Below are 23629 nucleotides of genomic sequence, written 5' to 3' on the forward strand. Positions count from 1 at the left end.
TTGCAGGCTATATCAAGTGTTATAAAGTGAAACTAAATAGTGTTTACAAGCAAAAACTTTAAATAAATGACCCCTATTTTTAAATTAAAGTTGTCAAATGATTTTTTTATTTTGTGATGAACAAAAATGTCATATTTCACCATATTCATACACCCCTGTTCTATACTGGCTGCAGATTATCTTGATTGAAAAGTATGAGCAATTTGTTTGTTTTTTTTAAACAAGAGATTCACATCTGCTCTAGACTACTGCGCTGACTAGCTTGGGATTTTTCCCACATGCGGGCGCTCACACTCTCTTACAAACAGGCGCGCGCGCGCGCACGCACGCTTACACACCCCCAAGTATGCAGAGAAAACATGCAGACAGACAGGCCTTACAAGCAACAGGAAGTATTTGAAGCAGGCTGTTGCAGACTATGCAGCCACACCGGCGTAAAAACTCCAGACTGTCGTTGAAGGCAGCACCGTCTACACCACACCCTTATTTACACTTCAACTAACTAGAGGTCACATTTATAGGTACTGCACATAACCATACAGTATTTGCAACATGCGAAGCGTCTAGAAATTATTGGTGACATGACTTTGAGCGCCTTTCCTTTGACCTCAATCCTCAAACGTGGAGAATTTGAGAGGTGAAAATGAATCTGCGGTGAAAAATCTGACTGAAAAATCAGAGATTGGAGTTTTGAAGCGCTGCATTTATTGAAGTTGCAGCACCGAGTCAAGAAATAGACTGCCCCCTGGTGGCCGCTTCTAGAAAGACACCTTCTATGTGCTAAACCGGTGGTTCTCAAAGCCGGGTCCGTCATTTTAGATTAAATTATGAATGTATTCGCTACTTTTCAATGACGTAATCGATTCTATTTTTTAAAATGTATTTATTTTGAAATGTAATGACTTTGACATTTGTAACTTTTTTTTTTTTTTTAATGGTAGTCTCTGTGCAAGTTTGACCTTCCGGAGACTCAGGGAGGGTACGCAAATGCGAATCGAGCGACAATACACATCAGCGCACGCCTGACTACGAAATCATTTTCGTAACATTGAGAAATAACCCAAACGCTAACAAAGCGCAAGTTATCTTGTACGGTCACGGCTTTGCTCTTCCACGATGACACACCGAAGCGCTTGTTTCCGCAAGAATCATTTCATCAATGGGAAAGGGAATTCCACAGGAACGTCCCACTTTTTTCTCATGCGGGCGCTCATTCGGCATCGACGTGCGGATGAGTCACGAGGCAGGCAGCGCTCGCCAAATGTCGGCGATCCGATACGGGGCTTTCAAACCGAGCGGGCGAGCGACCGTTCTGTCTTCTTTTTGCGTAGTCGAAAAAGAAGCCGTACAAGGTTTTGGTCCATCTTGGCCGTGGGCGTGCGAGGATGAAGGTCCCGATCCGGAATCCGATTCCATTTCGGGATCCGAGCCGGGTCTCGGATCATTCCTCCTTCTTGCATAGTTCAAATAAAAAAAGAAAAGGCGTAGGAGGCGAGCGGGCAAAGGCCGTCAGCCGTACGCGTGGACGGCGCAGTGCCGCTTGAGGTGGTGCATGAGGATGAAAGTCTTGCCGCACTCGGCGCAGTTATACGGCCGCTCGCCGCTGTGCGTGCGTTGGTGCACGCGCAGGCTGCTCTGCTGCGTGAAGCGCTTTCCGCACTGCGGGCAGCCGTAGGGTTTCTCGCCCGTGTGCGTGCGGTGGTGGATGCTGAGGTGCGACGAGCACTGGAAGCCTTTCCCGCAGACGGCGCACCAGAAGGCCCGCTTTCGCCCGTGGCTCTGCTGGTGCAGCTTGAACTGGCGCGGGCGCGAGAAGCTCTTGCCGCACTCGGCGCAGGCGAAGGCTCGCTGGAAAGGCCGATGCGAGGCGTCCCGGCGGGGCGGGGCCGCGGCCCCGGACGCGTCCCAGGGTTCCCCGTTTTGCCAAGGTCCCTGCGGGTAAGACCGCTCCTTCCGCGGGTCCGCCTGAGGTCTCGGGGGAAAGGAGGAGGACGGAGGCCCCTCGGGGTAGTCGCCGCCGTAAACGCCGTCGGCGGCGCCGCCCGATTTAGGCGGCCGCTCCGAGAAGGCGTCCGAGTATTCGTCCACCACGCTGGAAAAGTCCGGAAAAGCGGACTCGATGTCGTCCCCGTCCATGATGGCCGACCACAGCCCGTGGTCGCGCTCGTCCGGAGGCGAGTCGCTCGGTCGGTCGCGCTTGGCGGCGCCCGGCCGGCACCCGCCCCCAACAAAGCCGGCCGACGCCGTCTCCCCCTTTTCCGTTTTAACCGACATAGCCGGGCCGCCTACCTCGCCCGGCTCCGGAACGGCTTTCTGCCGATTGCTCTGGAATCCCTCCGACGCGCTGGGGTACAGCAGGGACGAACCTGCCGCCGGAAAGAAAAACACGTTAGCGTCGAGCTCAAATTTCACGTCCGCGTCTGTACTGACCGGAGCCGGCGGGATTGCTGATCCACAGGACCTCATCCGGACTCTCTTCCTTGACGGTGAAGGAAGCGTCGACGTCTTCCGCCTCGAGATCCTAAAGACGAGAAGAACGTGAACCATTACAGGGAACTTTCAAACCCTAGTTTGTAGGGGGACGGCCAAAAAAAAAAAAAAAATGGATTCTCATTTCAAGAAACATTTCATCATACGCTATTGTCACGAGCTGTTACAGAAGCTTTTCAATAAATTGTCCCTAAACGGCCCACAAAAGCAAAATTTGAGCGTGGCTAAAAATGCGCGAATATTATCCTTAAGACTGAAGCCCGATGAAAGCTTCTGTTTGGAATCCAAAATAGAGACTCATGCAAAAACGTGAAGTGGCGTCTCGCCAGAGTCGTACGCATACAAATTGACCAACTTTCAATGTTTTTCTTTCATTTGATTAAAAATCAAAGGACTGGACAAAATAGCGCAATCAATCAATCAATCAGCACACAAGAGTTAAAAAGAGAATTCTAAATTGACAACCTAGCATTGCTTGAAAAAAATCATTCAAAGCCGTGTTATGGCCCTGACCCAAATTTGATCCGTGCAGCTGGTCTCGACATCCAACCTTGAAACAACAACAACAAAAAACACACACACACACACACACACATTCAAAAGCCAAACTCGTCAAAACAGTAATTCAAAAGCTTAACTCCGCCCGAATCCACAAGTCCAAACCTCGAGCCCGTTTTTTAGTTTGCAATTGGACATTGACGGTAAGCAGAGAGGGGAGGGGTGAGCAGTTACACAGAGGCAGAGTTAGCCACCGTAAAGGAGCGTCACATCGTCAAGAGATTTAGCGCAACTCACTTTGACCTCTCCGGGCGGACGGGCGGCATTCCCTCCGTCACTTCCTCTGTCCACCAAGTTTTCTGGTCACAAGAAAAGCAATTGGACATGTTCGTGAAGAACGCCACCTGCAAAGGTCAGACTTTGCGCTAGGTCTAGGCACAGGTGTCCGACTCCAGTCCCGGAGGGCCGGTATCCTGCGTGTTTTCAGACCTTCTCTTTCAAAGTCACCCGATTGAAACTATTCGGATTATTTTCAAGCTCTGCGGACCTCGCTGATGAGCTGACTCTTTGAATAAAGCGTGTCTGGCAGAGAAAACCGGAAAACACGCGGGATACCGGGCCTCGAAGACTGGAAACTTGCACAGGCCCAAGACCTCAATTGCTATTCACTGATTGCCTCCGCGTCCAATCGGCGAGACTTTAAAAGCTTATTTAAAGTCTGGCCTCAAAACGTCTTAACCAAACTCCCAAACCTTGTTGGAAACGCATATCGTGACTCGAAAGCCTAATTTGACACCCTCAGCAAGTCTTGAAACCCTGCTTCGAAAGCGTTATTTTGGTAGCGTTTCCGTGACTACAATTTCCTTCACGTCAAGGACTTATCGCCCCGATTGTGACGGTGTTCCAGTTCCCAGCTTAACTGGCTCCCGACTCGAAGTTGACATGTTGTCTGTATCCTGCCTGCAGATTCGTCACAAGCAACTTGGAAAATGCTTAATTGCCGAACCGTCGTGTGCATCAATCAGCAGTTGAAAAGGAGCCGCTTTGTTTTCCGTGTTTATTGATGGACGGGACAGTTAGACGTTTCAACAATTTCCACGTTGCTTGTGACGAATGTGCAGTCAAACACAAAGCATGTCAACAATCGAACCGCATCTGGAATCGGGAGCCAGTTGAACTGCAACAACGGTCCTTACCGAAGGCTCTTTGCATCTGCGCGTTTTTATTCTCGACGGCGAGCAGTTTCCTCCTCAGCATCTCGTTCTCGTTCTGCTTCCGCGAGATTTCCATATGCAGGTAAGCGCTATTGTCATCGACCAGCTTGCTGATTTCGGCAACCGCCGCCTTCACCAAAACCTCCAGAATAGACGACAGCTGCGTTTGAAAAGCGACGCACGCCATGTTTCTTTACACTTTACAAGCGCGCCCGCATGAGGAGAAAAAATAGTCGTGTGCTTTACAATAGCGAGGCGTTGATCAAATGGCACGAGGATGCTGTGGAAAATGTTCCATCCCGACACACAGACTTCCGCATGGGGGAGGGGCTTAACGTAAATGACAGCTTAAACGCGCAAGTCGTTTTGTTTACAAAAAGTAATGCCGTGTTTTTTCAGCGTGTTGCGTCAACAGAAATTGTTTTTAAAACGTAACTATTAATTTTAGAACAAACATTTAAAAAGTAAAAATTATCTTTAAAATGTGATATTTTTCTAGTATCTGCGGATGCTAATGCTAACCACTGTTAGCAAAGTATATTTTTTTTCATATGGTCTGTAGGATATAAATGGCAGCAGCACTTTTATTTCAAAAATATATATTTTCGCAAATTACAATATTGAAATAATGGAAATGGTTTCATTTGCTCTGTAAGCTTTAAATGTGAAATGTCCCATCACCCGTTTGAAATGAATGGCGCTTTTCAGGTTGTAAAATGGTTGAATTGTGGGAAAACAGTAATTGTTTGGAATACCAGAAATACAAGCACATGAATATTTGGAACATGTCGAAATTGGAACGGCGCGAATCGGATAGAAATTGGAATAGAGTTGAAACGCGTCAAAAAAAGTGAGCGGAATAATACAAATAAGAAAGTCGAAGAATAATACACGCCTACGCACAGCTAGCTAAAATAATGATTCATTTTAGGGAAAGAAACCACTTTGGCTTTTATTTCTTCAGTGAAATATGAATTAAACGACACAACAATCACACATTTACATATTTGAACACCAAAGTTGATAGGTGAAAGTCCTTACGATCACAATGAGTAATACCTCTCAATTTTCTTCCAAAAGAATAATACTGGTTTCAGTTCCACACAACTAAATGAGAGGCAACTTCTTTGAAATGTTTTGCGTGGGTGATCACAGGGAGGCAACAATGAGTACGTTTCATGTAAAACAAACATCAGTGGCTCTCAACGCAAGCTTCTCCACTTCATTTTGTTAAGTTCAACATTGCTCAAACATGGTCGCTCATAGTAGCACAAATGTGTCAAAAGTGGACGAACGTTACTTATTTCCAAATACGCTGGACGCTAAATTCTCGAGGTAGGGTTAATTTCTCAACAAGCGTTTGTTTTTTGTTTTTTTAACTGAGAAATATTTCCACTCGTGAAGTTTACTTCTATAGTGTGAAATGGCCGTCAAGTTTGTAACATCTTCACTTAAAAAGAATTGAAAAGGCTTTGTTGTGCCGAGGACTTTTTTTTGACAGGATTATTTCATTTGTTAATGTTTTGACGTGCGCTGTGGTAGTTAACGTCCATGTCTAAATCATTTTGCTTTTTATCTACTAGGCATTTGTCGATAGCAGATTCTGAGGGTATGACGACCAAAAATATCACGGTATTGAAATTACAGCTCTAAAATATAAGGAGCGCATTCAGTTACACTAGTGAGGTGTTCACTGACCGCTCACAACGCGGGAGGTTGAAACACACTTAACTTTACGCGCAACAAATAACAGGGATATGAACACAATAAAATATGAAGTTTACAAAAGTGTTTTGCCCTAGTTTTGACATTGTTGCCAAAGTGCCGTTGTGTCTTATACGTGGTAACAAAGAAAATACCCGAATTTGACCCCAAAATGAAGGTTACGTCTTTTACATGGGCGCGTATTTCTGTTGTGCAAAATGGATGTCCGTAAATGGTTACGCCGCAGCTTACATTCACATTACTGTATTTATGGCATTTTTACATCAATTTCAGTCAACGGAGGGGGGCGCTGAGATTACTGAAAACCGATGAACTGGTTCCACGCCAGGGACACGTTTTCACCTTTTTTTACGAGCCCGGACACAAAATCCCAAATACTCAGGTAGTAAATCGACACATGAATTTCCAGACGCTCAAGTATCCCATCGATGCTTTAGTCTTTGGGATTGAGTGGCCGGACTCTTAAAAAAGGTGAAAATACGTCCCTGGCATTGAATGGGTTCTTTTCCTTCTACTTTATTTAACCGGGGAAATCCCGTCGCTTTTTGTCCGGTCGGGGACACCGTTCAGTTGTAGCCACCGGCAGGCGGCTCACGTAGGAATACGCTTCAAGCGTTTGTTTGTTTTTTAATCACGGAAACAATCGAAAGCGCGGCTGCGATCGATCGGGCGACGAGCTCAAAGACGCACCGGAAGCCGGCCGACCACAGTCCTACCGGTGGGCTTTCATGTGCAGCTGTAGTTTGTCGGCCCGGTCCAGGACCCGTCCGCAGACGTCGCATTTGAACAGCTCTTGGCTTTTGCACCGGTGCCTCTCGAAAAGAACGAAGGAATCGAAACTCTGCCCGCAGGAAGAGCATATGTAGCAGTTGGGAGCGGGGTTGGAGGAGGGCAGACCGAAGTCCAGGACGGTCCCGTCCTCGTGCGGCGCCGTTCCCGCCCGCGAGAAGGGATCCAGCATATCCAAGTCGCCGTTGGCGGCGTAATCCCGCCACTCGCCGCTGTTTAAATAGGCGTCGCTCTCAGGCACCTCGCCGTACGGTTGAGCGCTCAGCGGCTCGAGCGAGGGATCGGCCGCGGGTTCGGGCGGGCCGACGTCGGGCATCGGGCACGTCGGGGGATGCGGGCCCTGCGCGTCCTCGTTCTTGTCTGGGAACGGATAAGCGGCGAGATTAACCCCGGGGATTTTACACGGACTTGGACGTAATCATAAAATAAAGTGCAATAATAGCAAAAATGTTAGATGTCGGACGTTCGGACACTTCTGAAGACTTAATTAAGCATTGCAGGCTGAGCCAATCAAGGAAGTCGCCGAAAGACTTGCAAGTGTCGAAAGTTGGCCGCCGGCGCCACCCGGTGGTTTTGGGGTGCCATCACAATTTGTTTTTTTTTAATTGCACCCAGTTGGCGGATGGCCGTTGGGAGGACTGACGCAAAAATCGGGGGTAGTGAACGATAAAACATTCGGTGTTCAATATGTTCAAAAACGACGATAGCTAGATAGATGCGACACGTCTCATACCGTTCCTGTGCGTCTTCATGTGGCACTTGAGGCTGGACTTCTGGTTGAAGCATCGCCCGCAGATGTGGCATCCGTAAGGCTTCTCGCCCGTGTGGATGCGCAGGTGTCTCTCCAGGTGGCCGCTGCGCACGAACATCTTCCCGCAGTACGAGCAAAAGAAGCACTTCTTGGGCCGGCCCCCTTGAAAAAAGGGGCCCGCGCCGTTGCGGGGACGGCCGCACGGCTCCCACGGCGGACCGCGGGCTCCCGCGCCGACATGGGGGTACGCCAGCTGCGACGACATCATGTTATTGCTGCTGTCTTCTCCGTAAGGCTTTGCGGGGAAGGCGAAGGTGCTGCACGAGGCTTCGGCAGGGGGCGGGAGGATCCCGGCTCCGGCCGGGACCGCCGCGCCATTCTGCGCCGACCGATGGTTTGTTCCGTCGTGTAAAGCGGGCGACTTTTGCTCGTCTGTCGCCTCACTTTCGGGCCGCGTTACGCTCTCCTCCACGGGCTCCGACTTGATGGTTGGCGTGCAGGACAATTGGGGGCGGTTGCTGGAAATGCCCTGGGCCCACGATGTGATGCCGCCCTCCGCTGGACGAAGCGCGTCGGCGCTCGGGCGCTCCGCCGGGGGGTGTTGGACGTCAGCCGGAGCTGACTGAAGACCTGCAAAGACAAGTCCTTGACTGTAGACTTAAAGGGGCCCTAACATGATATTTACCTACTTTCCACAGAGTAATATGCGCATACCAATGACGTTGAGATAAGTGGTGTGGGACTCACATCTCTGGTGGATCTTGGTGTGCTCTTTGAGGCTGCACTTCTGGTTGAAGCGTCTCCCGCACACGTCGCAGCGGTACGGCTTTTCTCCCGTGTGGATCCTCTTGTGCCGCTCCAGGTTCCCGGAATGCTCGAACCATTTTCCGCAGAAGGGGCAGACGAAGCCCCGCTTGAACATCAGCCGGTTAACCATCCGCCGCCGCATGCTGCTGTACAAGTGGCGGTGCGCCCCGCGGCCCGCCGCCGCCGCTTGCCGGACGTCCGCCGGAATGTCAGTCAAGTTTTCACGCAGTTTTTCAGTCGGCGATCCGGGTTGATCGCATCCCACCCGCTCGGCGGGTTCGCGCTTCACTGCCACCTCAGGGTCGGGAAAGTCGCTTTGGAGCTTCAGAGGAGCCTCGACAACACCTGCGGACGGACGGGACAAAGCCTCTTTCATGCTGATATCCTAAGAAGCTGCACAATTCATCGAATTTGAAGCGCCGTCGCGATATTGGCTGCCACGATGAATTAAGGTGATCCTCGGCGATGTTAACATTGAAAAAGTCTAGCACTTTTTTGGATTACAAATCGAATGGCATCCCGCGCTTTGCAATCCAACCACCAGGGGGCATTGTTTCCCCACATGTTTGCATGACAAAAGCGTCTACTTTTCTCTCCCGATGATATTATATACTACAGTATCCTACTGTATATTTATTAATTTAACGGCGTTGAGTTTCTCACCTAATTCCGAGTATGAATATAAAAGTGAAAAATCCGATTGACAAAAAAGGTGAATGAATCGGGTATGAAATGACCGAAAATGACATTTTGACTGCTAATTGGTTAAAATTTGCTTCTTGAATACTTGAATTTATAGTTAAGTAAAGGAAAGTAATACGATATGGTGTTTGTATTAACCTCAATATACTATAATGGTGCGTGCATCAAGACGAAGAACACCACCACCATCATCAAAGAAAAACAACGCCGAGTAGGGCGCACTCCAACCTGGCTCCAAGCGTACACACCTCGGGGCTGGGGCTGAGGCTGGGGCTGAGGCTGGGGCTGAGGCTGGGGCTGAGGCTGGGGCTGGGGCTGGGGCTGGGGCTGGGGCTGCGCTCCCCGCAGGCCGTCGGCCGTGCGGCGGGCGGCTCTCAGCTCGCCGTGCAACACCTCCACGCTGCTCCTCAGCCGCCGAATCTCGTGATCTCGCTGGGTCACCTCCAGGCGCAGGACCACCATGCCGTCCTCCACCACTTTGGTGATCTGCGCCGCGGCGGCGTTGCACAGGGCGGTGATGATGGAGCCGATCTGGCTGTGGAGACTGAGAGCCGCGCCGCTTGACATGGTTACCGGGGAAACGATAGCCTCAACCACGCGGGGAAAGTTACACTTGGACGGGGTAGTTGACTTAGTTTAGCGTGGCCATCGGGGGTGCTCTTTTGCGCTGGCGAGCTAACTGATTTAATTGGATGTAAAACCAATAGATTGGGCCAGAAATTGTGATGAACGTTGGTACCGTAAAGCAGCGCAAAATGGCGTAACGCTAAATGATGCGAATACCAACGTCAACCGGAAACTGTTGCGGCGTCCTACCGTAACCCAACTAAAAAAGACGCAACGCCGAATGCTATAAATACAAACGTCGACCAGAGAGCGTGCGTCGTCGTACTGTAGGCGGCTAGAAAAGATGCTACGCGAGCACGGTAGTTCAAGTGGCCCGCAAAATGCTTATTATGACACAAACGTTTCTGGCTAAGATACCAAATGTGCAAGTTGTCTTCAACTTTTTGAAATTTGGGGGGGACAGCAAGCTTTTTTTTTTTTTTACCCAATCTCCCTTTTGAACAGGTTTTAGCAGCCTCTGATTTCAAAATGTGTGACGACCTTACTCAGAATTGATTTGACCACAGTCATAACGCCCCCCCCAACAGAAACTATAAACTGAAATGTTGGCACATGATTTAAAAAAAAATGTGTTTGACACCCCTGGTAAAGACCATTAGGTTGAAATGTGATCAAAAGATGTCCACGTCGAAATGACAGGGACGATTGCAGTATCTAATATCACCAGCAGAGAGCGCACTCCCTGCATGCTTTGTCATTTTTGATGTACAATGTTAAATTATCAAGGCACTTTTTTTTATTTAAAAACACAAAGAAGTTGTATTTATTTGTTTCCGCAAATATTTGCAGTGAAGGTCCTTGGAAAATGTTCTTTCTAAAAGCGGTCCCCGATTCCAAAAATGTTCGAGAACCCCCGCTCTAGTTCCTTTTTCGGAAAACACAAAGAGTTAAGAAGATAACGTTTTTTTTCTTTTTGCTGGAAACAAGAAAATGCGCCAAATTTTGAAGAAGCTTTGCTCCAACACTTAGTAGCAAAGAAATCAGATTTGGCCAATCGTTTAGCGTGTAGTATATATGATACACATTTTAAGATATTATGAATATGACTTTTGTTACGTCAAGTCTCGAAACAAAAACAAAAATGATGACTCTCTGAAAGAAAGCGGGTGTAAATTTCAGGCATGTGGTTGAAATGAATTCCTCGCAAAAGGTGGCCTAAAAAGCTGGAATGAGTCAACCGGTGGGTGAATGTGGTCTGTCAGGTTGCTGCCATTTCCCGCAAAATGCGCTCAGCATCCAAAAATGTCCTTTTATCGGACTTCAGCTCACCTCCGAGAGCGCTCGTGACGCGCAAGACGAGATGCAGCGCACAATAACGTATTGTTGCATGAGGATCAAGTTTTTCTTGTTTACCAACACGATGTACTGTATGAAGTTTCACATGCTGTACCAACAATGGACTCCAACATTTTTTCGATAAGATCTTGGGGAATAGTTGTGGCCTGTGCGTGCGTGAAACGTCTTCCCTAAATAAAACTGTCTTTGCTAAGAAAGACTTTTTTTGTTCACAAAACGTTTGGTGGACCCACACCCGACTCTGATTATAGAAAGGTTTTGGATTTATTTATTTAACCTTTCAAACAGTCTGTGACGTTGACAGGAATGTTTACAATAGCTCAATCAAATGTGAATTGCCTGTTTACGGAATTTAAGATGACAGAGGACACAGGTTACAGCTTAGCCTAAAACTGGAAAAAATGACAAAGCATCAAAGTGCCTGAAATGAAATTTTTAAAAAAAATCCCCATTCTATTTCAATTTTCAGACGGCAAAAGCAAAGCCTTTTCCTTGGGGTCCTTCGCCCTATGTTTGTACTGCGACATTTGAAAAGTATCTGAACCTTTTGGCGTTTCTCACATTTCTTCTTCTTTGAAAAAAATCACCATTAAATTTGACACCACACTGGATTGAGCATAACAGGAGCCAAGTTTCAACGACGATTTTCGGACTGAATTTGGATCGCATCGGACGGGTTAAAAACAATCCAAACATAGGTGTCAAACATACGGCCCGCGGGCCGCTTCTGGCCACCAAACGGGTTTAATGGGGCCCGCGAGATGACTTTGCCGAGTAATAAATGAGCTACATTTTTTCAAAAAATGAAAAACTTGAAATGCATTCCAATTCAAAGTATTGTTTATGACTAATAATGACTATTTTGGACAGTGTCAAGAAAGACAAATACTTTTGAAGTTGTTGTTTTAAATTTATACAAACGAATACTGCGATTTTATATATACAGTATACGTTGACGGAAGGCTGTGCGTTTTCGATGTTTGCCAAAACATGCGCAGGATGTCAACTCATTCGCTGCCATTGACGGCCATATACGTCAAGCATCCGTTTCAGCCGGGCTGGCAGCTAATACCTTCAAATTCATTCGCTACCATTGAATGCCATAGATGTCAAAAGTCCCTTTTAACGTTCCAGTTTAAGATCACAGAATAGTCTGTTGGGTTCATTACGGACAAAAAAATGCTTGAAGATGAACGTTGGGCGAGCTTGTGCGCGCGTGTGTGCCAGTCCTATGATTGGCAGGCCATAGCGGGGCATGTCCCGCCTCTCACCGTGACTCAGCTGTTTGAAGTGGTTTCGGTGGCTATTATTGAATTGTTAATTCCATTTTCGACACGACATTGTCATTTCTTCGGCCTGCGGAAAATAGGACCGAAATAGACATTTTTTTCGAATGACCCATTCAAGCGACGCAACTCCTTCGGCAACTTCCTCCTGGGTTTAACGAAAGAGGAATGCGAGTTGGCAGGGCCACACAGTTAGCATTGTTCGGGTTTTTTTTTTTTTCTTTGCGTGTCTGTCAACACACCCTGCTATCAGGCTTTGCGGATGGCGTTTCCCGATTGACAGCTGCTATTCTGATTTGGCAACTTCATCCTCCTTGATAGCGGGGACCCGTGCCAATTCCAACTCGTGACGGTCCGCTAAGCTTTAGCTTACGTGCTAATAGCAAGGCGCGCCTTAGAGACGATTCGTTACCGTGCGGTCTTCTAAGGCGAGATCATTGTGGTCGATGGAAACAAACCAAACGGCAAAAAAGAAAATACAAAAATGCTGGCTGAAAACATAATTTACTAAAAATGTGCTTGTTTTCGTCTGTCAATTCATGTAGCTTTCAGGATTCATTTCGAATAATCTCATTCGAAGTTTGCTGTTTGTTTGTGTGTATATACCTAAGTGTATAAGTGATGTGTTTTCAGGCTCCTGTGTCCAAAAATGACATTCGAAATGATTTCTGGTGAAAATTGCATTTCTTGCAGCTCGGTTTGGAACATAAGGTGGAGAGGGGGCCGCTACGCAACATCTTCTTTTGTTTGTTTGTTTGTTTGTTTTTTCCCAGCGCGAGTTGTTTTGACTCAAGCGCCCCGTGGAGAAAAATGAGCTGAGGATTCATCGGAGATTTCGGTTTGGGCTTGGGGACGGACCTCAAACGTCGTCACCTTCACGCTGGTGTCCCCGTACGTTTCTGACACTTGACCTAGTTTGTGCTGATTGAGGATTATTTTTGCAAGCGTGTAAAAAAAACAAACTGAAAAGGATAATGGCAATCATCTTTAATTATGAAATATGAAAAGTCGGCAAGCGTGACGTCAGGAAAGACGCTAATGGCCTGGCCTCCAACATGCCGCTCATTTTTGAGCGCTCTCCGGTTTACTGCCATCTTCTTCGCGTTGACTTTTTTGACCTTTTCTTTCCATAATTTGAACGTGGATGTTTGCACGTGGAGTCTAGAAAAGTAAGCATGACTATATGAAGTAAGCATGACTATATGAGGAAAGGTTCTTATCTATTTGGACGTGATGACGAAATGAAAAAAGCACCTTGCAGGCAAGCAAGTTTCTTGGACTGCCACGCCTTCGCATCCGCGTATTTAAGGCGCCCGCGAGCTTTTCAAACTCATTCGCCCTCAAAACGGCAAAAGGAAAAACATAAGACGACCTTGTTTGAAAAGGAAAAAAAAAAAAAAAGACTCAGGTAAGCTTCTCCAATTTCACATTGACAACATTGTGTTACTTACTTAGGGAAATGTTTTTTTTTTAAACAAATATTGACTTTGTGATAGCTTATTTTACTGCCTACGTCGCTAATTAGGTCATTTAAAATTTCATGAATTGTGTACTTTTAGCCGAACTCCGGTCCTGGATGGCCGCTATCCCGCATGTTTTGGAAGCCTCTCTCTCAACCAGACCCCATTCAAATGATTAGGCTTATTTCCAAACACCTGCGGAGCTTACTAATGATCTAATCATTTGGATCAGGGGTGTTAGGGAGAGAAAACATGCAGGATACCGGCCCTCGAGGACTGGATTTCGACAACTGCTCCCTAGATTAAAGCCTTTATTTGACCTTAAATAGTTTATTTCATTTTTTGTTTGCTTATTTTTTTCTTTGCCTTCTTTTTCTTTGGTGTTATATTTTTATCGCTTGTTTTTTTTCTTGCGGGCTATTTTTTTTTATCTTGCGCTTCTTTTTCTCGCGTGCTTCTCCCTTGTAAGTTGTTTTTGTTTGCTTGATTTTTTGTTTGTGTGATGTGCATGTTGTACTTATGTATAATTGAAAATCATCACAATCAGATTCGATTATATACGAACAATGTCAGATTTGTTTAAATTTGAAATACAAAGATGAGCAATTTTTTAAGTGTTTTTTTTAAAATGATTTTTTAATGTAGTAAACCATCAGGAGTTTTTTCTCATACCATAAAACATAAAAAAATGGATGAATGTTTCTTTTGCGCACAATAAACCCACAAGGGAATGAAATGTAAACTGTCGATTGAGTGGCACTAGGAAAATGATTCCTGTTTACCGGGCAAATATTGAAAGGCTCCAAATATATTTGACAGGAGTATTTTTGTTCTTTTCTCATTTGTCATTTTAGAATGCACGGAGGAGCGGCGGCGGCGGTGACCCTTTTGGCTTTTGTCGCATCCGCGCTGGGCACAGATCATTTGTCCTTCGACAACTCCGTCCCGGTCTGCATTCTTTTTCTGTCTTTGCAAAAATAAGTCTGACAAGTCTCGCTTCTTTTCTTGAAAATAACGCAGAAACGACATGGGCGCGCTTCTTTTTTCATACGTTTGCTTTTGCCCGACCGGATTGATTGAAGGCCAACCTCCGCGCGCTCTTCCCCAGGCAAACGTAACCCGGGAAGGCTGCGGCGACACCAACCTGTGCCTGGAACTGCCCGACGACTGCGACCCCGCCAACGACAACGCCAACTGTCAGTTTGCGTCCTTGAACGCAAACGCGTCCGCCGACGCCTTTGATCTGCACGTCAGCCTGAGCGGAAACTCCTCTGGATTTATCGCTTTCGGACTCACGCAGAATTTCGCCACGGTGAGAGGCGACGAGGGGCGCCAAACAGTATAAGTTGAGGCGGCGACAAGAGATGGCCTAGAAGTTGGATTTGGCTTTCCCAATCGTGATCGCGATCGTTGTCGGGCGGGTTATTTAAAAGCGGTAATGCATTATGTGTGACTTATTGCCGTCATTTCAAAGTAATTAGTTACATGACGATACCGCTAGATTTGAAATGTAAGGCCTTACGCGACTATTTTTACTTTTATATTACTGGCAGCCAAATATCCGGAGATATGGTTCGTCAAATTACTGGTGCTATTTGGTCAAGTGGACAGCGCTTTAGGTGGAAGGTGGGCCTTGTGCACAACTGGAAGTACAGACGTGCTAACCACGGGAAGTCAACACTTTGCCCCGGACTTTTCTCCTCCAATCTTACAGTATTATTGCCCCCCCCCCCCCCCCCCCCCGCCTTGAGACGTCAAATACAAAACGAGTCCAAAAAACGTTAGGGATTTTGTTCTATTCCTACAATCGCGAGGATGTGGAATTTACTGGAGTAACAATTGCGTTGCGGCCGCAGCGCCGCAAGGGAAAAGTTGGAAATGAATGAACACGCGGGTCTTTGTCATCACACAGGATACCACGCAGCTGTTTATATGCGGGATGAACAGCAGCGGAGCTTTTGTCTTCCAAACTGTGGAGAGAAGCGCAAGCGGTTCCCTGATGCCGAATGAGAGAGTAAGCTTTTGGAAAGCGGCCGTCCTAAAATGTTTTGTGATCCAACGATGTTCCTGAGCTCGTGCCGTGACAATGAGTCGGTCTCGGCTTTCGTAAAACCCGTTCCTGTGTCAACTCCGGCAAAACCTGCCCCAGACCCGGAGTGGGAACTTTCTCAGCAAATTTGAGAACAAACAGGTTCAATCTTTTTTTTTTTTTTTTTCCCTTTTGCGGAGTGGTCTGTACGTACGACGCAGAAATGAGCGATTATGCCGCCACAATTTTCATTCGGTTCTACAGAAGAGGATTATGCAGGATTAAAAATCCATTTTAAGACAGTAAACAAGCCTTATATTTGTAAGAATTTGGACTTTTTTGCGTACTTTAAAGACCGTTTTTTAAGACCTTAAAGTCAGAGCTCTGAGAATAAAGTCAAAATGCAAACCATATATTCTGACTTTATCCGAATTCCAAGAATAAACATTTTACAAAATGCTCACTTTATTTTCAGAATTTGGACTTTTTCCTTCTCACTTTAAAGACCTCAAAGTCAGAGTTGTGAGAATAACGTCAAAATCTAAAATATAAATGCAAAATTCTGACTTCATCCGATTTCGATACACGACTGTAAGGTCAGAATTCCAAGAATAAAGTCGAAAATGTTGCCAATTGGGTCAAATTCTCACCCACTATTTTTCCTACTTTTTCCTTCTCGCTTGAACATGAACAAACAGAGTTGTGTTTTGAAAGGTGACCTTTTTCTGTCTTCTTTCCTTGCCACGCCCTCAGAACACCACTCAGATCCGCAATAGGCTCAACAACAACACCCTCATCCAATGTGAATTTAGGATTCCAAATGTAAACACAAGCATGAAGGGCGAGATGCTGGACGGGACCACGGCCGCTGTGGTCCTGGGAACCGGAGCGTTCAACGAAAACGGTAAGCGCAAGCAAGCTTTGCAAAGCGTCACTGTCGCTGACGCGCGCGTTCTTCGGTCTAGCAAACGCGGTGCGGGTGAGCCCCTGGAAAAGGCTTTGTTTTTGTCATGTGAAGTGTATTTGCGATAAAACGAGATTTTTTTGTTTGTTTTTTGTTTCAGGCACTTTGATGCACTTGGTTATTTTTTTCGGATTTAGACTAAGCTGTAACCCGTATAAACAATGAACAGTTGTTGACAGTTGATTCCTGTTGTTTTTTTCTTTCGTTATTGTTATACAGGACTCAGGTTTAGGCGTACAATTTTTAGAGATGATAAGAGTTGAGTGGGCGGGCGCGAAAAGTTTTCTCCTTCCTATACGCAAAGGCTTTGCGTTAAGTACTCATTTGCATCTCAATGTTTTGTATTGAAACAAATAGCGTTGGTAATTCAGTAATACGATTGATTGAATCAATGTCATTTGTGTACATTTTTGTACGTTTTGAGGCGGCTGCTGAGGTAGTTTGTCCTGCCCCGCCCCCCTATGAAAATCTCAAGCGTTGGGCCCCCCGTGTTTGATCACAGGAGGATCAACGCAAATAAAGCCAGCTTGCGTTTGCAAAATACCGTACCACAAGGCCGATTTTAAAAATCATTAACGGGGATTTTGCCAGTCACTTTCAGAAATAGTCAGGTATCTCCAAAATGTGAATTCTTGGGGGGAAAAAAACACAGCCACAAAAGTCCCAAAAACCCAAGAGTCTGAGTAAAAGCAAGCGGAGAGAGTGTGTCCAGAGTGCGCCAAAGGTTCTGGGTACACACGAAGTCACGGGACGCATGTGTTGAAACGGCTCGTCGCTCTGACCTCTTCAGTGACGGCCGAGAACTTCACGCTGGTTCTGAACGCCGGTCGGGTCAACCTCACCAACAGCGACGGCGGCGTCACCGCGCCTACAAACACTCTGAACATCAATCGGACCGGCTGCGGAACCTCCAAACTGTGCGTGGAGACGCCGGACCAGTGCAACCCTCAGACCAACGGCTGTCTCTTTACGTCCTTGGACACAAGCGCAACAGCGGGCGGGCTGTTCAACATCTCGGTGGAACTCGCCGGCCAGTCCTCGGGATACATCGCCATGGGACTCACGGCAAACGCGTCAGAGGTGAGGCACGCCGACCTCACCCAACGGGCGCGCCGTTTGTGCAGGATTTGGATGACCAAACAAAGCTTCAGATTTAGTTGGACAAAATCTAAAAAAGCTCAATGAGGGCTGCAGACAATCGCACTTTGATGCACTTGCTTATTTTTTTTTTCACTCCTAGACTAGGCTGTAACCCATATAAACGCTGTTAAAAACAAGGAACGGTTGTTTCTATTGCTTTTTTCTTTTGTTACTGTTAAAAAGGATCCAGGCTTCGTTATTCTTATACAATTTTTAGAGTTAATATTGTTGTAGTCGGAGCGTCAAAGTTTTCTCTTTCCTGGGGGGGGCTTGGCAAAATATCATCCAGAAGCACTGCTTCAGTCAACACTGAGGCGAGACTGACCAGGAAAACGTTATTACCCAGTAGAAATCTCAAAATGTCGTGTGTCCAAAATACAAAAAAACATCCATCTGCGGTTGCCAAAACCTTGCAGTTTATGGGGGAACTTCTGATGTTATCCACCATTTCAGACTATTTCTGCTCGCTCACTCACTCGCGTTGTTTTTTGTCTTTTCAGGGTGTCACCAATCTTTATCTGTGCGGCATTAACAGCAGCGACAACTCAGTCCTGTTCCTCACGCAGGACCTAAACAACACCAACAACTCACTGACTCCGGTGTCCAGGGTGAGGCTTCCAAACCACACTATCGGTACCTACCAGAGGTGGGAGCAATCCACTTACGTGCAGCAAATCCAAGCCTTCAAGTCGAGTCCTTCCTAAGTGTCAAACGGTCTAGTCAAGATTTGAGTTTACCGAGTCCAAAGTCATTCATTTTATAGCGCGGGTGTCAAAAGGGTCCCCGAGTGTCCTGCACGTTTTATGGTTTTTGCGCACTAGGAGGCGAAAATATTGCCGTCCCTTCTAAACGCTTGCAAACGGGAAGTCCAGGGGTATACCCTATAGGTGTCAAATTGACTGCCGTTCAAAATTGGAAACCTTGTCAATTTTGGACATATTGAAAACCCCGTGTTTGAGCATGCATTCCGCTCGACTTTTGCATTAATCCCGCGAAGGGGGCGCAATCGACATTTTTTTGTCGACACCCCCAAGCCACCGGGCGGCGCTAGCGGGCAATTTATGACATTTGCGAGCCTTTCGATGATTGGCTAAGCCTGGACTCCCATTAAGCAAAAGTCTTCTATTTCAATTCAATTTCAATTAGTTACTTTTGCCATTATCACTTTTGTACATAACATTCCCACCCTCCCCCTCAACAAAAAAATAGGTATGAACATTTGGAGGGGTTAAAGGAAGTATAAATGTATATTTGCTGATGTTATGATCCCTTCAGGGTCAGCCCAAGTTGGGCGATAATAAGGTCAAATCCCCAGACACCCAAGGGTTAACCCAAACAACAGAAGCAGTTACATATGCGTCTTTGCAGTCAGCCTTTAGCACCATTGTCTGCGCCTGTCGCGCCATCTGCCAAGACCACCTTGATAAGCGCGACTCAAGCGGGGTCAGCGGCCTGGAGCGGATCCAGCCGCCTCAGGCGGCGACAGCTCCTTTCGCTCTCGATTCAACTCGCGTTTCTTCGGATTGGTAGAATGTGGACAACCTCCGCGGCGCTTTGAACGGCATGTCCATCCAATGTACCTTCACCATCGTCGGCGTGAACGCCACCGCCGCGACCAGGCAGGCCGTCAGCGGAAGCAGAAACGCCATTCTGCTGGGAAGCGGAACCCTGGACGGAGGTGAGCCAGAAGCCGGAAGCCGCCGGCCGAGGCGGAAGGCATTCCTGACCTACGCTTCCTCCTCCCAGATCGACCGCTTACCTTTAACGCTAACGAGACCACCCAGGTCTTGGACATCAGGGACCCCGCCGCCAACGTCAATCCCGCCTCCTTGGGCATCTCCCGGGAGGGCTGCGGCACCACCAATCTGTGTCTGGAGACGCCGCGGAACTGCGACCCCTCGCAAAACGACATGTGCCAGTTTGTGTCGTGCAACTCCTCGGAACCCGTTAACGACGCCTTCAACTTGACCTGCAGGCTAAGCGGGTATTCCACGGGATACTTTGCGCTCGGACTGTCGGCGAACGCGTCGCAGGTGAGGCGTAGGACCGGAGGGAGGCAGAGACCGAAGCGCTGATCCTCACAATTGATTCTCTCCGTTTATTCGCAGGGCACGAGCAGCATTTTCGCTTGCGGAAATAGCAGTACCGGAACCTTCTTTGATACCTTCTCTGCTAACAACAGCGATGGGGTTTTAACTTCAAACAACAGGGTGAGATTTCCACTTGATCTCCTCGATAGGTGGCACGTTCATGAAATTACTCGCTAACTTATGTCAGACGATGATTTCCGGCGTGCAAACGTTCAAAGGGTCCTAGAACGAGTTCCACAACAAATCCCGCCCTCCCAAAATTCGATTTGTCACCTAAACGTAAGATTTGGAGCCTTTTTCATTCAACTATATACTGTCGAATACATAATAATAAATGACACCGTTGGAAATGTCCAAAACTTGCAAATGAATGTGTTCTTAATGACCAAGAGCATATTTGAAATATAATAGTCAGTTCAGTTCTCGTTAAATGATACGGGGGCAGGCACTTCTCCTGAGCGGCAGTGTTCCTTATAGCTACGGACAGTGGAAAACGCAGAACCTGCAGCCCCTCCTGCTGCCCTCCCCAACCCCAACCCTAACCCTTACCCTTACCCTAACCCTAACCCATCATCGGAACGGTAACGTCAAGACCCAACTGTTTGGATGGGTCCAATTTTGACGAAATACGTAACATCGTTGCTCGATAGCCGGCAAAAACACCAGCCTGAGAAGGTGTTGATCAACTTCTGTCTGCTTTAACGCAGAAGCGCTTTTCCTCATATGTCAAAGACTTGGAGAACCATAGGCAAGCAAGAGAAGACAAGAAAATGGACAACCGGTTGCACAGTATTTAAAAAAAAAAGGGAAACGTTCGTCACGGGAAATGTATCGAAGACGTAAACTACCCATCTAAAACCAGCGGTTGGCTTTTAAAGTTAAACCTCCCCAACTGCTGGTTTGAAATGAACTCTCAATCACAGTCTCAAACTAGAGTTCCAACTTTTGCTGCGACAGAGTTAAGCTCGGTTTAAGAGTGATGGGATTTCAATTCAACCTGTCCATTTTAAACTAGCTTTAAAGTTAGGCGCGGTAGAACTTGAAGCTAAAAGATGATTTCATGCCGATTTTAGACACCGTCGGTGCCATCCGTCCTCAGAGAGGATTAGCATTTCGGCCGGATGGGAAAATGACCTCATACATTAGTCCTCCAATAGTTCAGAAAGTAAAAGGTTTGGGAGTATTATACTGAACGCCTCGCCCCGGAATTAAAATTGTACAACAGTTTCCCCCTTGCGAAAACTCCAGCGTTCCTCCTCTAGTGCCGAGCGTAATTTTTCATCGAGCGGGGCCCAGACCTTACTTCAGAAGTAAGGTTTCTGCCTGGCGCTAGAAAATAAAAAAATACATGGGCAAGGAGGTGTATTTAAAGCTAGCGACGCCACCTTCTGTTCGCAGAGCGTTACGGACGCGGTCGTCGCCGTGAGCGGCAGGTCTATCGAATGTATGTTCACAATCTTGAACGTAAACGGGGTGGAAACCAGAGAGACCAACGGCACGAGCGGCGACATCATCCTTGCCAACGGAACGCTGAGCGGAGGTAAGTCAAAAGTAAGCGAGGCCCTGTTCTGGAGGAAGCTCTCACGTCTTGGCCGTGGCTCTCTTCTTCAGGTAACCTGGATCCCTTGAGCGTCCTCCTGACGGAAAGAGTGAATTTCGTCACGGTCGCCAATGCCACTATGAACGCCGGCACGACCGGAAGGAGCAGTTACGGTAAACCCATACCGTATTTTCAATCCGGTCTAAAGATGGGGACGATTTCAGTAGGGTTTAGGATTTGACACGTTTTTATATTCAAGTTTCATATTCCGGTGCGGGCGGTCTCGACTAGACTCGGCATGGTTTTTCCGACCGCTTTCGCCGGTCCCGTAAATGACGGACCGAGCGACAAAATGAACGACGCGTATCTGGGATGAAGTTGCCGATAGTAACGTCGAAGTTGACCGTATGTAATAACGACGTCGTTTTAACGCACTTTCCAAAGGCCATACGTACTCATTTGATCAGCGCCACGAGAAACTGAGGAAGAGCATAAAAAGCGCTTGTTTAAAAGTCAATAAAGCGTGCAAGTACGTTCACAAAATACAGGCCATGTGTGACAAGCGATAAAACGCAAAGATGTAGTGTCCAAAACCCACGTGAAGTTGAAAACGCAAAAACACGGTCGAAAAGTTTCTAAAATACAGCACGGTATTGCACTCGGTTTCAGTGTTGTACACTATACTTTCTTAATGAAAAATTCTCGTCGATCCTCTCGCCCTCGCAGCCATGTTGCCGTTCCTGTCCCTTGTCACGCTACTGGCCGCGTTCCAAGGCTAAGAGGAGACAGGTGAAGCGGCGGAACGGGAAGGAGCCCAACCGCTCAAGACGCCGCCGCTTAAAGCGCTCGCCGCACGCCCGCGAGAAGACCGCAACGTGTCTTCAGATACCATGGCTTTTCTTTGTTTTTGTCCGTTTGCTCGTATTCTTCTCAACTACTTAAAACCGTGTAAGAAGCTGTTGTGCGGAATTTGCGCGGAGCTCGCATGGACGGGGGCAGTCTCCATGAAAGCAGCTCATTGTGTCTGGTCTGACCAGTTTGAACTGTTTGAGTAAGAAGCCCGGCCCTAATCGCCGTTATTTAACTAACTGTGTTCATTTCTTATGTGACAACCGTGTAAAGTATTTATGGATGCATAAATAAAAGTTAGCACTACATAACCAGGATGGGTCCGGTGTCATCTTATTTCATTTGTAGGAAGGTATTCATTACGCGTCCTTGACCCCAAATGCTCTCTGGACAACTGTCAATACAGAACATTCCAAAAAATAGGACGACTTTTACACATTTTGCCACACATTTTGTGCATCCCTTTTCCACTAATCATGGACATGGTTTGGAAAGGCACACGCCCACCTATCTGCAGAAGGTCCCACAGTTGACGGCGCATGTCAGAGCACTAACGCCAAGCATGAAGTCACACGAATCGCCAGTACACCTGTGAGACAGGCTTGTCTCGAGGCGCAGACGTTTGGAAGTCCCCCTAGAGCTGCTCGGCCGTTTCAACCCAGCCACTGGGGGAACGGCTTTAATCGCGGAGGTGAGCGAGAACAAAAGTGGCTCTGTCGGACCTTAGGTATTCTTCTGCGGATGGAGGAGATCCTTCCAGAAGGACAACCATCTCTGCGGCCATCCGTCAATCGAGCCCGTATGGCAGAAAGGCCAGACGAAAGCCACCTTTGAATAAAAGGAACACGGCGGCCTGTCTGAATTTTGCCAAACGGCACCCATGCGACTCTCAGGCCACGAGAAAGACAATCCTCTGGTCCGATGAGACGTAGATCGAACTCCGGCGTGAATTCCAGGTGCGGTGTTTGCGGGAAAGCAGGCCCCGCTCTTCACCGGGCCAATACAGCGAAGCGCGGCGGCGGCGGCGGCATCACGCTACGAGGATGTTTCTCGGCAACGGCCTGCTGGCAGCACACTGGAGGCTGGAAGTGCTGCCGTTGGTGGATTGGCAAAGCATTAAGCAAAGTCAAGTGTTTGAATGACTGGCCCTTTGGGACTTATTTGATCCTTTTTCATGGATTCTTGAAACGGAGACTCCCACTAAGAGATTTGTTCCGTGTTTCCAACGGGTGGAATTCCCATCCGTCATAGGCCGGCTGTGTGGAGTTTGCGCGGGTTTCCTCCCGCATTCCAAAAACAGGCATGGTTTTCGGACACTAAATTGTCCTCGGACCTGTTTGCGGCTATGTTTGTTTGTCTTTGTGTCCTCCGT

The 23629-nt window shown here is 47.3% G+C and overlaps 3 protein-coding genes across 4 annotated transcripts; 1 reads left to right on the forward strand and 2 right to left on the reverse strand.

Moving 5' to 3' along the window:
• Positions 1-682: 682 nt before the first annotated feature.
• LOC148414262 (uncharacterized) lies at positions 683-4508 on the reverse strand. The gene is made up of 4 exons (XM_088429368.1): positions 4185-4508; positions 3286-3347; positions 2431-2521; positions 683-2366 (listed from the first exon to the last, which is right to left on the reverse strand). Exons 1-4 carry the CDS (start codon positions 4387-4389, stop codon positions 1510-1512), a joined length of 1215 nt encoding a protein of 404 aa, XP_088285494.1. The 5' UTR covers positions 4390-4508; the 3' UTR covers positions 683-1509.
• Positions 4509-5136: 628 nt separating this feature from the next.
• On the reverse strand, positions 5137-9716 carry LOC148414263 (uncharacterized). Of its 2 annotated transcripts, XM_088429339.1 has the most exons (5): positions 9293-9716; positions 9183-9204; positions 8215-8641; positions 7450-8097; positions 5137-7076 (listed from the first exon to the last, which is right to left on the reverse strand). In XM_088429339.1, exons 1-5 carry the CDS (start codon positions 9541-9543, stop codon positions 6640-6642), a joined length of 1785 nt encoding a protein of 594 aa, XP_088285465.1. In that variant the 5' UTR covers positions 9544-9716; the 3' UTR covers positions 5137-6639. The 2 variants fall into 2 exon arrangements, with proteins under 2 accessions (XP_088285465.1, XP_088285464.1); XM_088429338.1 differs by lacking the exon at positions 9183-9204 and having other exon boundaries at positions 8215-8619; positions 9225-9716.
• Positions 9717-13521: 3805 nt separating this feature from the next.
• Positions 13522-22571, forward strand: LOC148414264 (uncharacterized). The gene is made up of 13 exons (XM_088429337.1): positions 13522-13593; positions 14500-14593; positions 14754-14957; positions 15558-15659; positions 16428-16578; positions 17429-17718; positions 18279-18386; positions 19309-19456; positions 19525-19811; positions 19887-19988; positions 21267-21408; positions 21480-21581; positions 22135-22571. The coding sequence occupies exons 2-13, from the start codon at positions 14501-14503 to the stop codon at positions 22185-22187; spliced, it is 1782 nt and encodes a 593-aa protein (XP_088285463.1). The 5' UTR covers positions 13522-13593; position 14500; the 3' UTR covers positions 22188-22571.
• The last annotated feature ends 1058 nt before the right edge of the window (positions 22572-23629 follow it).

Source organism: Hippichthys cyanospilos, chromosome 12, assembly GCF_059441005.1.
Source record: "Hippichthys cyanospilos isolate Australia breed blue-spotted pipefish chromosome 12, RoL_Hcya_1.0, whole genome shotgun sequence".
NCBI lineage: Eukaryota > Metazoa > Chordata > Actinopteri > Syngnathiformes > Syngnathidae > Hippichthys > Hippichthys cyanospilos.

Excerpts from the sequence above, each read along its gene's own strand:
- LOC148414263 (XM_088429338.1), bottom strand. The coding sequence starts at position 9,543 with ATGTCAAGCGGCGCGGCTCTCAGTCTCCACAGCCAGATCGGCTCCATC. Across the intron at positions 8,098-8,214 it reads CACCAAGATCCACCAGAGAT|GTCTTCAGTCAGCTCCGGCT; the intron begins GTGAGTCCCACA and ends TTGTCTTTGCAG. Across the intron at positions 7,077-7,449 it reads CATGAAGACGCACAGGAACG|ACAAGAACGAGGACGCGCAG; the intron begins GTATGAGACGTG and ends ATCCGTTCCCAG.
- LOC148414264 (XM_088429337.1), top strand. The coding sequence starts at position 14,501 with ATGCACGGAGGAGCGGCGGCGGCGGTGACCCTTTTGGCTTTTGTCGCA. Across the intron at positions 14,958-15,557 it reads TCACGCAGAATTTCGCCACG|GATACCACGCAGCTGTTTAT; the intron begins GTGAGAGGCGAC and ends GTCATCACACAG. Across the intron at positions 21,409-21,479 it reads CAACGGAACGCTGAGCGGAG|GTAACCTGGATCCCTTGAGC; the intron begins GTAAGTCAAAAG and ends TCTCTTCTTCAG.
- LOC148414262 (XM_088429368.1), bottom strand. The coding sequence starts at position 4,389 with ATGGCGTGCGTCGCTTTTCAAACGCAGCTGTCGTCTATTCTGGAGGTT. Across the intron at positions 3,348-4,184 it reads GCAGATGCAAAGAGCCTTCG|AAAACTTGGTGGACAGAGGA; the intron begins GTAAGGACCGTT and ends TCTTGTGACCAG. Across the intron at positions 2,367-2,430 it reads CAGCAATCCCGCCGGCTCCG|GTTCGTCCCTGCTGTACCCC; the intron begins GTCAGTACAGAC and ends TTCCGGCGGCAG.